This window comes from Channa argus, chromosome 5 (assembly GCF_033026475.1).
Source record: "Channa argus isolate prfri chromosome 5, Channa argus male v1.0, whole genome shotgun sequence".
Classification (NCBI taxonomy): Eukaryota; Metazoa; Chordata; class Actinopteri; order Anabantiformes; family Channidae; genus Channa; species Channa argus.
In genome coordinates, this window is record NC_090201.1 from 23,114,106 (window position 1) to 23,130,448 (window position 16,343).

The window sequence follows — 16,343 nt, forward strand, 5'->3', positions numbered from 1 at the left end:
AGTAGATTAAGAAATATTCCTATAAGTGTACTGATGGCTTTGATCTTTGCCTTTGGACTACAAGAGGGATAGGAACTGGAGCAAAGGAACTGACTACGAGATGGTGGGGAATGATATCCGGGGGGGTTCAGTGTGTATCTGTGGAGGCACACTGAACCTTTGGAGCCTATCCCAACTTCTTATAGCGGCACCTCTAGTAATACTAGTACTAAACACTATTGCTTTTAATGTTGGCAGCATCTCTATGAAACACAACTGCTATTCTGTTTACAGCAGCAAAAAGATTTTCACACTTTTGTTGCACGGTCACAAAGTTATTTTGGGGCGTTTCCTTCCTGAATTTTGACAAAACTTCTTGTTTCTGGGACTTTACACTCAATAGACTGACAACATGTTATGGGTGCACCTTGCCTCTCACCAAAAGTCAGCACGGATTGGTCTAAGCTACCCACTATAGGACATATAGGCAATAGATAAGTGGATGGACAATAAACTCCAGTGATGATAGTGGTGGTAACAAAGTCATCAACTCCTCACCTGTCTCTTTCCTGGTGGGACTGACCCCTTTGTTGGATGGGACTAAATATATTAGCAGGAAGCACCTCTCCTGGATGATCTGACTGAGGAGTATGAGGAAGAGGAAGGCGGCGACCACCACGGCAACCCACAGCTTCCTTCTCAAAAACATGACTGGATGGACAATGGGGTTGACAGGATGAAGAGGAGGGACGTACTGTTGATGAGCCGATCAGCCTGCTATGTCAGCATAGTTAATCAGTATGATCTGCTGTCATCTGGAGATTTTGCTGTTATGTGTTTCCTCTCCACTCATGTTCATCTCCATGAAATCTGAGTTCTATGATCAACGTTACTCTGAAACTGGTGGAGACAGGATGTGTGGTTGCATCTGGGTCAAAGAGAAATACACAAATTAAGCATGTTGACAAACAAACCAAGTAAAAAGGAGATTTTGCTTTGCACGACAATATTCATACTTTCACCACTAATTTAACTCTGAATCGTTAAAAGAATGGTTCACAATTTTCCCAGTCTGTTGTAAACAATTGTCAGATGCCCACATGAACCGTCAAAAGAAATGTGCCTGCTCTGATGATTCATCCTGTTAAGGCCTTTAAGACGTCCCTGCTAAAGATGTTTCCTCTGTAAGTAATGGATGACAAAGGTTTAATCCCAATTCCTCTCGTTTCCCCATTATTTAAGCACCAACTATCCATTTAACATGCCCATGCAAAAAGCATAGTAAGGTGGTAGGGGCAGGAAGGTCTCGTTGGGATTGAGGTTTAGGTTAATGTTGGTACAGCTACACACAGCCCTACAAACTTAGGGAAGATTCCGCATTCAAACAACTTCTTCTCACACAAACGCAACATTTTTTTCCTCTTCTCATTCCTGTCCTTCCACAACAGGCCAACGGAGTATTTTTCACAAAGAAGACTGCAGAGTGCCAACGTTTCAAAAGTAAACACGTTTTTGGTTACTTTTTTGCAGAGAAAAACCGTGGATTACGTCCTTATCACTTTCAGAAAGGAATTTACTTATTAACAGGAGGAATAATTACAGCATGAAAGACCTCTTAATTATTTTCTGTACATATTTAAAGTTTTCGCTAAATCAAATGTTTCCATGTGGTTCTGGGTTCCACTCAGTGCAGTCAAAGATAAAGACTTAAAGCTGCACCAACCAGTCAACAGTTACATTCTGCACAGGAACTGTGATCCAGAGCACACTTACTATAAATAACCTCATCTCAGCTAAATAAATAAATAAATAATAAAAAGTGAGGCCAACCTAATTATCCAAAACAATGCATCTAACAAAATGTCGAAAACACGAAGTACGCTAACTTAACATTCTCTGTAAATCCCACAAACTATCCATACAAAATTAATAAAATGTAAGGATACAGCACATGGGTGTTTATTGAATACCTATGGTGACCCTGAACTCACAGGATAAGCTGAAAGCACAAAAAAAATAAATACATAAATAAAATTAACTATTCATGAGAACATTTAAAAACCAAGTGCTAATTACTGAGAATATAAAACAGGAATAAGAAACAACCCCCTCCAAACATAACAAATTAACTAATTTTTGTCAAGCAATTACTAATTACTGATTTTCCATAGCAATCTTTAAACACACTAATTGTATGTGACAATATAAACACACATTTTTCATACGCAACAAAAACACATTTCCCATAAATTATCATACTTTTGATCACCATTTGTAACACATTTATTACCCATAATTACCAAACCCATTTGCAAAACAATCAGGTGGATGACAGCACCTCTTAGGAAACTGAGTCAGAAGAATAACTTACGACACAGTAAAAACTGGGCTTTAAAGCGAAGAGTGACATCATCTACAACAACAGAATAAAGCCTTCTACTTTAAAATACAGGAAGAGGGAGTGAGAGATTTATGGTTGCAAATGGAATCATTCTCTTCCTTCCAACATATTTTCCCTTTTTTCCTTTCCTGCAGAAATGTGTCCCTGCAGATAGACTGGGTCTCTGAATACCAATCAGATCTGGGTTTAGTTTAGCTTCTCCTATTTCAGCTTTTGCTCTCCTCCTGTCCACTTCTATGTCTCTCTGTGTCTCTCTCTCACTCTCTGCCTCTCTTTCTCCCCTTTCTGTGTGTGTTGCCCAAATCAGCTGACTTGAATGTGTGTGTTTCTACACTATGCTGTTGTGCAACTAATAGCTTTAGCAGCTTGTTGTAACTGGTTCAACACACACACACAAACACACACACACAGTTAATAGTATTTTCCTTCTGCTAGCTGCCTTAAAGCTGCTTTAAACCTGCATCGCATGGAGAGTAACAAACTACGTTTAGTCAAGAACTGCAATCACTGATTAGGAGAAAATGGACCCCCTTGGCACAAACAGGTAAAAGGTCTACTACCAAAACCACTATAAATGAGGTCATAAAGTTGTTGTTGGTACATTTTTAAAGTAACTGTTTGTTGTCATTTTATGCTTCGTGGTTGTAGGTTTGTCTCTTTTTGGTTGTTGACGTCCTTTTCTCATGTTTTGTGTCTATTTGGGTTTATTCATTTAGTAGTCAACACTCACCATGTACATTCTTGATGGGCAGGACTTTCTTTAGTCGTACACAGTACTCGTATACAGTTTTTCTGTGTGTTTTGAATATGTTCAAAAAGTTATCCATATTATAGGATGTTTTAAAATCTTTTGTAGAAATTATTACCCAAAAGGTTTTAGAGATTATGGGAGAACTACTATGATAACCAAAAACTGTTGAAAATGGGAACAATGGTAAATTATGTTTTTATCAACTATTGAAAACGTCTCATTTCTTTCCTTTCTCTCCACCTGTGCTGATTTCAAGTAATCAAAAACTTGAGTAGAGACTCAAGTAAATAGTCATCCATTTGTACTTTCAATAATTTTTTTGGGCTAAGCATTTGCTTCCTTGGTATCTGAAGTTGTTCTGGATAAAAGCATTTGCCAAATGACTTGATGTAAATGTTTAATCTCTTGATAAACATTTATACATGTTTCAAGATCCAACAGATTGACAATGAATAGTGTTGGGACAAATAAACAAACCTAATAGGTCCTTACAGAGCTGCCTTGGGACAGAGAGACATTCACCCAAAAGACTGGATTCCTGAACACAAGAGGAGCAACGCAGAGTATGCTGTTCAATGTGGGGAAGTGTGTTCAGAGGTGTACATCGAGGATCCAACCTCCACACAGGAGGATGCCCCAGAACAGGGGGAGCAGCACCTTAGGACCAGAATCAACAGCGTACCTTCATTTGAGGGACAAAGGATACGAGTTTGGGAATGATCATATAAGTATTTCAGAAAAATAATTAAGGTTCTTGTCTCAAATCATCTAAACAGCTTCTATCTTTCAAGTGGTAAACCCTTCATTTAGAGGTGCAGGTGCTCACCCTCTATTATTGTGGTATTCTAAGAACTCCCCCTCTTTTTATACTACTGGTGACCTACTGTCCACCTACAGAGCCTATGTAGAGCCTGTTTTACATAACGTCAGGACAGTATCAGGAGAAATCAGCCTTGGACGCTGTCCGGAGTTGGGTTTCACTCATGTACCACACAGTAGGAGACTGCACGACCGGGAAGTGTCCTCACAGGAGAAACTTGCTTGATTTAACTGCGCAGTCGGATTGTAGAGGAGGCCCGACATTATGGAAGACAGCGTTTTGTTTATAGCACATCAGAGTAGCGCGTATAAAAAAAGAAAAAAACTTCTATTACTCGACTACAAAAGCAACACTGTTCTGAGGGACTTTAAATATAAAGCCCAGATAATGTCAACTGGAACATGCAGCTGAGTCAAAGGCTGAATGAAAGTAGAGATTTTTAACAGGGCAATGCTGCCTCATTGTAAATACAAAGTCTATCTAAACTCCAACATAAACTTTAACTAACACAAACACTTAATAAGTCACTTTCCCGAGTGGATCTTTAAAAAACTCAGACGGTTGTGGATTAGCTGCATGGGTCTTTCCTTTCTCTCCACCTGCGCTGTGACTCTGATACCATACACAAACACACACACACACACACACACACACACACACACACACACACACACTAGTGTTTTCTGTCACTATACAGTCACACAAATTACAGTTATAGAAATTGTGCATGTAAATGCAGCCCTTGTGCATAAGGGGTTTAGGTCAGGTTAGAAGTGAAACACCCTGGAGGTAAAATCACGTGACTCCTAACTTTCCTCAGTGATCAAACACACCAAGCCGACTGTCAGCCTTGTCCGGCTGATGGAGAGCATCCATTGCCTCAAGCCTCAATTAGTAGTAGTTATGAGCAATCTGTGAAGAGCAGGAGTGGTGTGAATGGTAGATTAACACTGCTTTGTTTAAAGTTTGCATAGTCAAAGGTCACAGATTTCTTTTCTCTCTTCCCTCATGCAAGCACAGAACATGAACATGCCACGCTACAGGCATGTTCACTCTTATTTTTGTCATGAGTTCAGGAGCCAATTATCAGCCCAGATAAAGGCAAAGCAAGCTGATGGAGCTGTGTTTTTTATTTATTTTTTTGTCAGCACCAGTTCTTTTATGTTGGTTTGGTGTGTCACAGCCTTCAGACTAAAGAAGCTACACGTATGGAAACACTTTGACTAAAAGGAAGCCCCAGCTGAAAACCCCCCAACTTGCACATAAAGCCACCTGGATGACTGAGAATCTTCACAGAGATATTGCAATAAAATTGGTTGGTTATTAATGGTTAAACGTCTGCATCTTTCCTCCTCAGAGCAGAAACAGCCTTCATTTTGGCAGGTACATAATAGCTCATTGATAAAACATGTTCACTCCTGTTTTGTTTTTTTTTGCCAGAAGACAAAACAGTACGTCTATCTTGCTTATTTTCTTGTGTTTTTTAATACCAAGAGAAAAAGGTCTGATTCTTTAAGTTGTGATTGAGATTTTCCTCAACTATTTCTCACTCAACTGGGTCAAGAGGGATAAAAATACAAATAAATTGACAGCCACATTAAAGACCAGATCATTGTCATTGTAAAGCACCTAATAAATATTCATGGTCTAAATACAACGTGAATAACAAAATGATCTAAAAATGACTTACCATAAAAAACAATTATAGCTATTTATTGGTATAAAAGACCCAAATACCATTGTAAAAATCATGAGTGTTACAACAAGTTGTAACTGCAATTTGGGAAACAGCACCAGACGAGTCAGAACAGATACTCCTTTACATATCAAAACATTCACACATATTTGGCAGTTATCTGGATTCTCCCCAGGCAAGAACATGCAACGTGCTCGGGACAAGAGCTGGGGAAAGTCCCTGACAGGAAGCTGGATTAACATTAACATTTACCATGTTATTGGAGACTTCAATGGTGCAAACTTGTCAAAATGTAGCTGTCTTGTACACATTATATCATATTTTTGCTAAAAATGTGTAATTCTTTTGTTAAAAAATAATAAGTACAAAGAGAAAGGTGACATTACTGTCAAAGATTAGTGGAACGCTCGTGTAACTTTAGCAAAACAGTTGAAATTTGCATAAATGAAGCAGCTAAAGATCAAAAGTCCAGTGGGCTGTGCAAACGTTAGCGTATCGATTCTATTCCAGCAGTGCCTGTTGCGTTTGCATTTGGTGGCAGAAAAACAGCTATCGACTTCCTCAGCAGAGAGCTGTGCACAATTTCTTACGGGTGACACACGCTCCTCCACCACGCGGATTACCACACAGTGGTGATTACCAGTATCAAGTACGCCTGATAAGAGTTTATGATTTATTACAGAATTAAAATGTTGTTAGAGAAAACAGGTCTCTTGAGGAAATGTTGAAACCAAGTGCGGAAAATTACTAAACACTTAGTGACACATTTAAACTGACAACTGTGGAGGCCGTCAATGAACATGCAGCTGGTTGCACACAAGAAACCAGGTTGCCTGAATAATCAGAGAATGCTGTAATCACTTATTTACTGTAAAACTACATATGTATCCTGTAATTCACTAAAACAGTAAATTAAGGGTGGTAGAGGGTCTAAACTACATCAAATCATCACCTGTGGGATATGACCGATTTAATGTTGTAGCTAGTTGTTAGTTTCAGTTTTAGTTTGACTTACGATGAAATACTTTTTAATATGAGAATGCAACATGTTGGTTTTCCTGTCTGCAATCTTTCTTATACAAATATTTATTAAGTTGTCTTACAAAACTGGTTACCTATTAAAATGGCAGAAATCATGCTCTTCAGGAGACATTGAAAGACTTTCACACATGCACTGGACTCCTGAAATTTTCCTGACTTCATCCGGAGGCAGCGAGTGTGAGAACACAAATGTTAGTGGGAGACTTTCCAAGATTATCCATATTTTAGCCTGCAGGATGCCTAGTACAAAATCTTGGTTATGTGCATTAAGTACGCTGCTCTGTCCCAAATTTAAAGGAAGAGAATAAGCGTTGATGTTTTGTTCGGTTGACTGCCACGGTGTCCCTTTTTATAGATGTGCTCAAAAAAATTGTTGGTTTTTTTTTTGTCTGTTTACAATTTAATTGAATAAAACCAACAAAAGGATAATAGAAATACAAAAGTGTGTAGTTGTTTCCAAAGCTTTTCTTGCATGCACACCACACACACACACACAGCTGTGGTCGGGCAGTTTCGGGGTTTAGTGTTTTGCCCATGGATACTTCAACTTGTGGCCAGGGAGAGTTGGGGAGCGAATTGCGGACCCTAAGGTTGCTAGGTGGCCACTTTACCAAGTGAGCCACCTAAGCCTCTTTAACACAGAAACTACAGAGTTGCATTTCACACATATAAACACATTGTCAGAGCTGTCAGAGGGTTTTGTTTACAGCACATCTGAGTCGTGCATCTAAATACAACAACAAAGGTGTGATCACGCCCATACACTGCTTTTAAATCTTGCAGAAGTGTTTTGCAGGCCAAAAACACTAAAAATCCTTAAGTACCAAGAGGGGATGGGTGCCTAATCTTCCCCTGTGTAAACAATACCAACAATATTCTCAATAACTGACATTTTCCAGCTTGTTTATGTTCTCCATGACCGGAGCAGCTGTTTTCTATTGCAGTATCAATGCAGAAGTCAAAGGTCACGGTGGTACACAGGAAGGAGTGCTGCTGGATGGTTTCTTTCTCAGCACAGGAAATGTGACCTCTGGGAACATATTCAAACAGAGATTTGCCCAATGTGCAATTAACTCACAGTGAGACAATGGAGGAGTGCAGTTGTAGGATGTATGCGGATTTATGAGAGTTCAAAATGACAGACCTTACTTTGGCAAACCCACCACCCCCACCCTGCAAACCCTAAAATAACAGACACTGCCAGTCAGCTGATAGCTATTAACTCTGCACCGTCTGTATCTCTCAGTCTGTGTTTACACGCACTTTAGTATCTGATTGCACTGCCATGCATGTGGCTAACGGGTTTGAATTAGCTTTTCAAAACAAGTGCATGACAAAGATTGAAAGGTAATTGCACAATGGGTGCATGGGACTGTTTTCATTAGTTGTACATACAGGATTAACCTTTTTACAGATAAACTTTTAACCTTGTTACACAAAACAACAACTGTCAAAAAACTGTAATGTGCCATAACTTGTACATTGCAGCTGCTCTAATCTCCATAGACACAAAATAGTTAAATGAAACTCTAAGGGAGGTTTGAGGAATTGTGCAAACAATGTGAAACAGTAGTCATGTCAAAAAAAAAAAATAAATAGGACGTGACACCCAAACACGTTTGTTAGACCACAAAATGTTGAAAAGACAAAGTGAGATTAAACAAAAAGAGGTTTAAAGAAAGACATGAAGCTCCCAAAACACAGAGAAAAACAAAAGCATCTGACCAGGAACTACAATGACTATTATCATGTGAGGTGGATGTGAAACCAGTGTCCGTTGTAAACTTGTGCAGTGGTATTTAAAGGAATTAACTTCCTATATGTTTGTGTTCTGCTTTAGCCAAGATTGCAACAAAACAAATAACACAGACCAGTTTTTAGCATGAGCATAGTAACATTTGATTTTTTAGCACTAACCAACTAAAATTCCAGCAACAAGCAGTGAAACTGCAGTTCAGTTGACCCTTCAACTTGAAACACAGGGAGACTCTCAAAGGCTGCTATGATAGTAGGCAGACGTGTCTTGTTAGGGGTGGAAAAAGACTTCAAATTATTTTAGGACCATAACACATTACTGGTTGAGATAACAAATAAGCAGCTGATCTCGTCCTTATTAGTAGCCCCTTTGTACAGCTGCGTACATGTAGCGGGGTTTTATTTCCTGTGTCAGAATATGAAGCTAATCAGAGATATTATAGTGTTGTACCACAGCTTTGCTGAAGTTCATACACACAACATTGTCCTACAACATGGGCCAGTCTGCAACGAGAAACACTGAGTGAATGGTCTGAAAGGTAGAGAGGCTTGTCCACCAAACACACACCTTGATACCTATCCAAAAAAAAATACTGGCTTTTACAAAGACACCAAACAGACATCACCAAATTACTACCTGCTGTCCAAAAGCAATTAAACAATGATCCTCAAGCCCATATTCTATCTTTAATAGATGCTATATATGCAAACTGATGCAATAATCCTGCCCTGAACAAAGACTGTGAAAAGGGGAGCACCATTATAACCAAATGGTTACAATGCAAGCCATGTCTTAACAGTATCCGGCTTCACCTCACTTCTTCCTTGTTTCCCGTCTCCTGTCCGTTTCAGACTGCTGAATAATAGCCGAAACAAATCAGATGAATACTTTGTTCCAATGAATGTTCTAGTTTCCATGAAAACAGCAGAATCAGGACATTGTTATTTCTGTGTTTCACAGACCAAATGCAGTATGGAAAATCTGTCAAGGAGCTAAATCTTCAAGTGCAGCTTTGAAAGGCTGAAGACCAACAGTGGAAAATGTTACACACACACACACACACACACACACACACACACACACACACACAAGTCTAACGGTAATCCTAGAATCCAAGTCTTACCCTTAGACGGCCCATTGAAGTTGTGGCAAATTGATAAAATGTCACAACAAATAAAACAGTTACAAAACTAAGTGTACACACATAGTGAAGTCATTTCAAAAAGTGACTTTGGCAACAGTCTGGGAGAGTAACATTGCTCACACACAACTTCCTCTCGCAATGGTAAAATGGTCGCTTGCTCACCTGACCCACCGGGAGCAACTTGGGATTCAGTGTCTTGCCCAAAGACACTTCGACATGTAGCCAGAGCAGGGATTGAACTTAAAATTATGAACAAACACAATGTGCTTTAACTAGTTATTTGTCATGGGTATAATGAATATGTCACTCAAACAAGTTTTAGCAACATTATGTGATTGTGTGTAGGGTAATGAGTAATGACATGAAAGCTAACTGGAGTCAACGGTAAGGTAAGAGGTGTGGGTTAAAACTATACTGACCTATAAAAACACAAAAAAGTCATGTTATCTAAGCGTAGGAAGCCTATGTTGATGTGAGCGACGGTTGCCCAAATGAGTTTACAGAATTTTGCAAAAGGCTAACCACAGAGTGTTCACACTGAGTTTGGATATTATATGAGTTTCCAGTTATTTCAACTGTCTAAAAACAGATGATTCAGTTGGTGGTTATTTGGGTTTTTCAATTTTCTTAATGGTGCATTTCTATAATGAGGAGGTGCCAGAGTTATTTTAATAAAGAATTTCAAAAGTCAATCACTTTCTAGAAACGGGTCTCCAGCCAAGTTGCCAAAAAGCACCTCGACACTCCACAACTCGATGAGAATTCCTTTTGTGGGCTGATGTAACTACAGATCAATTGTGAACATGCAGTACATCCTAGTAGTATGTAGGAAGAGGCCCCTGTATATCCACATGAAAACATCATCCCAGCACTGAAGTGGCAATGTGAATAGGGTGTTATAAATAAAAGACAGGAAGGATAACGACGACTGTGTTTTTAGCGTCTGCACAGTGGGCTTTGCTATGTTTGATGGTGATTTACTGAAGAAAGCCTAAAAACTTCAAAAGCTTGCAAAAACTTTTTCATGCCATTGTGCTTGTTCCCCTCCTTTTTGTGCTTGCGGTCCAGTAGTCTTACTTCAGTATTTTCTCTTCCTCTGTTGCCCTTTTCATTCTTTCTTGGTAAACTTGTTTGGAGACTTATTCTTTTCTCTTATTAATTGAGAGTCTAAGGATAAATGTGTCATATGATATTAAAAACCTCTAAGGAATCTGACTCTGACCTTTATGACTAAAACTGACTGGAGACACACAGTCGGGACTGTAACAATCAGTTTCTGAAGTTCAGATTTAGAATCAGGCTTCTATAATTACATCTGTTCAAATCCAGAAAAGGACAGACTCGCAGACCACAGAACCAGTGGGCCTCCAATTACTATGTGTAATGTGTTTTCGTATCCCACTTCAGTTGTCACATCAACGATAATATCATAAACGCACAGGCTCAAACTGCAGTTACAGCTGCTATATAAACACTAAGATGCACAGAGACATAATACGTGAGTATCACAAATGCACACGAATCTAAAAAGTCTTAATTCATTATTCACGAGAGGCACAATTCTAGTTAAGGGGTACAGTTAATTATTTTATGATTAATTGTTTAAAAATTATGTAAAACATAATCTGCAGTTGGTTCAATTTGTTTTTTTTAAATCCAAGCAACGTTTGACGATTTTAGAAAACAACTAGAAGAACCTCATACTACTTGTATTATTTATTGTTTGAGCCAACTTGGGTCCACAGTTTAGTTATTTGTTTTATATAAAGTACATGCGTCTGCGGGTAATTTAATTGTTTTAGGGATTGTGTGTTTGTGTCATTAGTGACATCATATGGCTTTGATAGTTTGCCTTTGTAGTTTACTGTATTATTGAGATTACTGGGCTTAAAGTTGTGTGTATGTCCAACAACGATCTCCGGAGTGAAGTATGTGCTGAAGGTGCCGGGAGCGTCAGATTCGAGTAAGATCACCTCTACATTAATGATTACTACATTACATTCTTCCATATTTAAAAAAAAAAAAAAACCATTATGCATACTGTGGCCTAAAAATGTGTTTTTCTTTTTCATGTCAGCTTGTCAGTCATTTTTAAAGCACATGGAAAAGTATCAATATATATATGTCGCTAGAAACAGAGGATACAATACAATACGGTGAACATTGAAAATGGGCTGGTAACAAAAACTGACTGACTAGGGAAAAGTTAACTCAGAGCAGCCGAGTATAAAAAGTAAGTTAGAACAGGACAAAATATAACTAAGCAGACCCTCAATAAGATAATTTCAGGCTGCTAGTAAAGGACTATTACAGGATTGCATGAGAGATAATCATACAGCAGCATATGATTAGGTCTGTAAAAAACAGACATAGGGTGACTAATATAGGGTGGTTGTGTTCCTCTGCAGACGACTGTGTGGCCTACGTGAGGTTTTTTTTTTTTTTTGATAAATAAGAGTTTTGTGTTTATTCAATATTTATGTTTTAGCAACATTTTCCACTATACAGTATATTGCTTTTACAATGGCTAAGACTTTTTGTGTTTAGTATATTTTAAGGTTGTTGTGGATAATAGTAAAAATGGGGGAAAAAAAAGGTAATTCAGTTAAACAAACAGCTCCAAAACAATTTAAAACAAACAAACAAACAAAAAAAGCAGAATTGGCTTTTATTTTATTTTTTTAAGATCAGTTAGACTAAGTGAATCTTCAAGCAAACATTTGCCCTTTCTACACGTTGATGTTTTTTTTCCTCCCTCAAACTAAATCTGTTACCCTTGAATTTTGGACAGATGAACTAATAAAACAAGGCAGTTAAAGACCTTCTGTTGACATGAGAGTTATTTTAATAATCACTATTAAAGCTTTTGGCATCTCATAGACAGAAGGATGATCCTACTTATTTAGAAAAAAACTAACCATTTTAACCAATAAGGATAATAATAATAATCATTATTAATATTATTAGTTCTTGTAAATCTAAATGGCATTAGTCTACATTTTCCCCAGGTGAACCTAATGAACTGCCACGCTACAGTGATGGTAGTTCGCGTGTAATCCAAAGCATGGCAACTATATTTAACACAATATAGAAATGGTATAATTAATACCAAACATCTGATGTTGTACACGTCCAACAAAATGGAAATACAATCCACCAGCTGCCGAGGTTATAACGGTAAAGAGTGGGCTGAAAAACGCAGGCTACCAGCTAACGCATCCTGTAAAAATGTGATGAGGTCACGAGAATCGGAGCAAACTGTGAAGCAGAAACACACCATTGAAATCCAAGTAACAGATTTGTGCTGTGTGGGCGTCAAACGGACAAGTAACGCAAGTCCTATACAGCCACAAATGCCGTAAGGAGTTTTCGAGAAAGTAGCTGTTAGCTAGAGATGTAATGTCTGATGGTTTCTTCGCCTCAACCTCGCCCCCCCCCGCAGCCCTTCCGTTATGTCGTTTATATCTGCTCCCTCAAGTTTCTACACGCACACTCAAGACAACGACTAATAAAACGCGCGACATCGACTGTGATCGAAACAACTTGGCGACAAAAACCGAAAAAAAAAACTGCATGAAGTTTGGTGGAAACTTTCCGAACTTGCCAGCCGAAGTTCCCCCACTGATAAGCCACCTAAAAAAAACCCACAGGTAGGCATGAAGCCGTTCCGGCGCCCAGACACGCACCTAAACAACCGCTAAACAACCGTTAAACAACCGGTAAATCGGCTGTGCGTAAAGAGTGCGTTCAAACACAGCAAAGTGAAGACTCACGTGAAGTTGCAGCAGCAGCGCGGATGGATTTTCTTCTTCTCTTTGTGTAGAAGCAGCTGTGAAGAGCGTGATGGAGAAAAGAGACCCCGCCCACCGGGAGGGTGGGGATATTTTTAACTGCGTTTTTTTATCCTTAACCTGTAGCCAAATCTCTGGTGTGTGTGTGTGTCTCTCCAAAACCAAAGAAGAGCTCATAGAACTCCAAAATGCATTAACAAAACTGTCAATCTGCTAAAAAATCTAAATGATGAAATATGAAAAATATTGCATTTTTTCAAAAATATAAAATATTTTAGCCTTAGCCTTTTGGCAGCTAGTAATTGATTGATATTTTTACATTTTTTCAGAGAGGGTTGTGTCTAAAAGTTTTCAGTTGGAGGGGCCCGAGTAAGGCACATGTTCAAAGATGGAGGCACATCAGGGGAAACGTTTAAAAGGATGTTACATTTAAATTTAAAAGCATGTTTCTAGGAAATAATAACCTATATTTAATATTATTTGTTCAGTCTAAGCATAATGCCAAAAACACAACTTTATGTAGTCTGTTAGAAAATACTACAAACATAATCATTTACCTCCAAATAGCAATAAAAAGTTGTAATTGTAAATCCAGATGTTAGTTTGTTTCAGTAGTCATAAAGTAAGACAAGAAGCATCCCACGAGAAAGAAACTCCACCTTTGGAAAACAAATAACAGCAAAGGGGATAATTTTTGTTATATGCTCCATAACAACAGGTCCATTCTGCCTGTTTCTCCTGCTGGATTCTGCGTAACTTAAGGATCCAAGGTAAATTGGAAATGTTTGAGTGCATTTGAGTGTGCTTGACGGAGACATACTGAGAAGTACAATTACGTTATATTTCAATGAAGAGCCAGAAAATGATCTCATGCTGTGACATTTGGGTTCTTAAAGTCTTTATCTGACAGCTGGTCAGATAAAGACTGGAATATTTAAAGACAAATGACTGAAAGAGTTCAAAAAATATTTATGTAGATATCTGAACAAGTACTATGCAAACCTTGTAGCTACTACGTAAAATAAAGTGCAGTTCAAGGTAAACACTAAATCAAATCAGTATTTGTTGACCATCTTTGCCAATGCTCTGTGGGTTTAGTCTCGCTCAGTGTTTTCTACTCTTCATTTAATCTGATCACTGTGAGAAGTGATAAGGACACTTAATTATTGATACACAGTAAGAAATGTGGTAAGAAGAGTTCTTAATCAGGTGTTTCTCATTTCTTTTTCTTTTAAATCAGTTTTAGTTTGTGTCTTGTGTTTTTACGTTATTTGTTTTGTAATTAATGAGTTAGGCTCTTCTCTGTCAACAGGACTCATCATAAGACACTGATGTTTGTGTGTTTGTAATCTTCTACCAAGATATTTCTCTACTGAAATGTTACTAACTTGTGGCAGATTGTTGCATTTTTGCAATAAATTAAAAAAAAAAAAAACACTTTTTAAATCCAGGAATCTTGGATCGTATTGTAAAATCTAATTAGATTGATATAGCCTATAATATTCAGGTATAAAAGAAAACTAAAGTAGCATTATCAAACTTTATTTGAGTACTATAAGTAAGTACTATATTGTGTGTATTGTATGTACTATATAAAACTAACTAAACTTGTCAAAGTACAACATTTCCTCTCAACTGTAGTGAGGTAAAATCCACATACAGTAAAAGAAATACTAAAAAGCAACTCAAAGTTTATGGGAATAGGATAGTAGCTAAATTATTTGTATGTGTAGAGGGGTTTGTGTGTGCGTACTTAGATTTGTGTGTTTGTGCTGGGATTTGTATGTCAGTTTGTGTGTCTATACACAAATTTGTAACATTTGTGTTTATGTAAAATAATATCTGAGAAAACACTTAGTTTTTAAATCTAAAAGGGCTGGAAAACCTCACAAATTGTTTGTCTTTCTACTGGCGGATGTTTGCTACTGTTTGCAGCAGATAACATTAGTCGATGGAGGCAGGTCAACAGCTATAGCTAGTGTAGCTCACAGCAAACACTCATAAAAGTGCTGTTCAGTGGCAACTGCACTTGTGCTTTAACAAGCCTTTCAGAGGAGAAGGGAAACCTCTCGGAGAACCACGAGCAGAAGTAGTTTTTACTGAACAGCACTTTGGGATAACCATGACCTGGATGACTGAGAATCCCCACAGACCAGCAACTTCACTGGTTTTTAGAGCATGATCGTCAGCTGTTGTGCAGATCACGGGGTTTAAACTCATACTGTGTGACGTCCAGTGACTAGATCTGTGTTTACTCAACCTGGTTATTGCAGCTTTTACGGCCGTTAACGTATCACTGAGTCTTTGCAAACATGTCGCTCAGCACAATTAACCTTACATCCAAAATACTGTAAATAAGTGCAGAGAGATTAATTTTGAGTTATAGCGCTTTACTGTAGCCGAGCGAATAGCTTAGGTCATTTTCAAAATCAATGATATTGTTCACAAAAAACCTACAGATGCTTAAACCACCCAAATCTTACTCGCTTTTCAGTCTGTATCCTGGACCAGCTTGTTCGTCTATGCCACTGAATGAAGACTTTGGAATGAACAAATGTGTCATCCAAGGGGAGTGACTTATCCATTTGATATTTAAAAATAAATTAATTAAATAAAGGAATTTTTTTTTTTAGCAACAACAAAGGTTTGTGGCACAGACACGCAAGCTAATCCTGCTGCCTTAATAAAGAAGATTCAATGTTGGTTTTAGTGCCCATATGTATATTCTGGACAATATGTTTATTTAGAAAACAACCAAAATGTTTCTTTGAGTTGCACACTGTATCTTTAAGTATGATCATATGTGTACTGAAATTAAATCATTAGTAATTTAACTTCATGCTTAATATAGAAAAAGTAATTCAGCAACAGGTTTCTTGTGTACAGGTTTTTCAAGTTATACGTCTTGGAGAATTTGCAACAGTTCTTCTGCGGAAACAGTATTAGAAGTGCGGATGTGGATGT

The 16,343-nt window shown here is 38.0% G+C and overlaps 1 protein-coding gene across 3 annotated transcripts in view; it reads right to left on the reverse strand.

Annotated features, from left to right (window-relative positions):
• The window catches only part of st3gal8 (ST3 beta-galactoside alpha-2,3-sialyltransferase 8), a 20,916-nt gene extending 7,447 nt beyond the window's left edge, over nt 1–13,469 (reverse strand). The window contains exons 1-2 of one of the 3 annotated variants that reach the window (XM_067504313.1): nt 13,362–13,469; nt 538–907 (exon numbers count right to left, since the gene is read on the reverse strand). In XM_067504313.1, coding sequence (XP_067360414.1) covers nt 538–688 — 151 coding nt within the window. In that variant the 5' untranslated portion in view covers nt 689–907; nt 13,362–13,469. Of the gene's footprint in view, nt 1–537; nt 908–3,608; nt 3,628–13,361 lie in introns of those variants that run through there. The other 2 variants (XM_067504311.1, XM_067504312.1) reach the window with 2 other exon arrangements.
• Between the last annotated feature and the right edge of the window lie 2,874 nt (nt 13,470–16,343).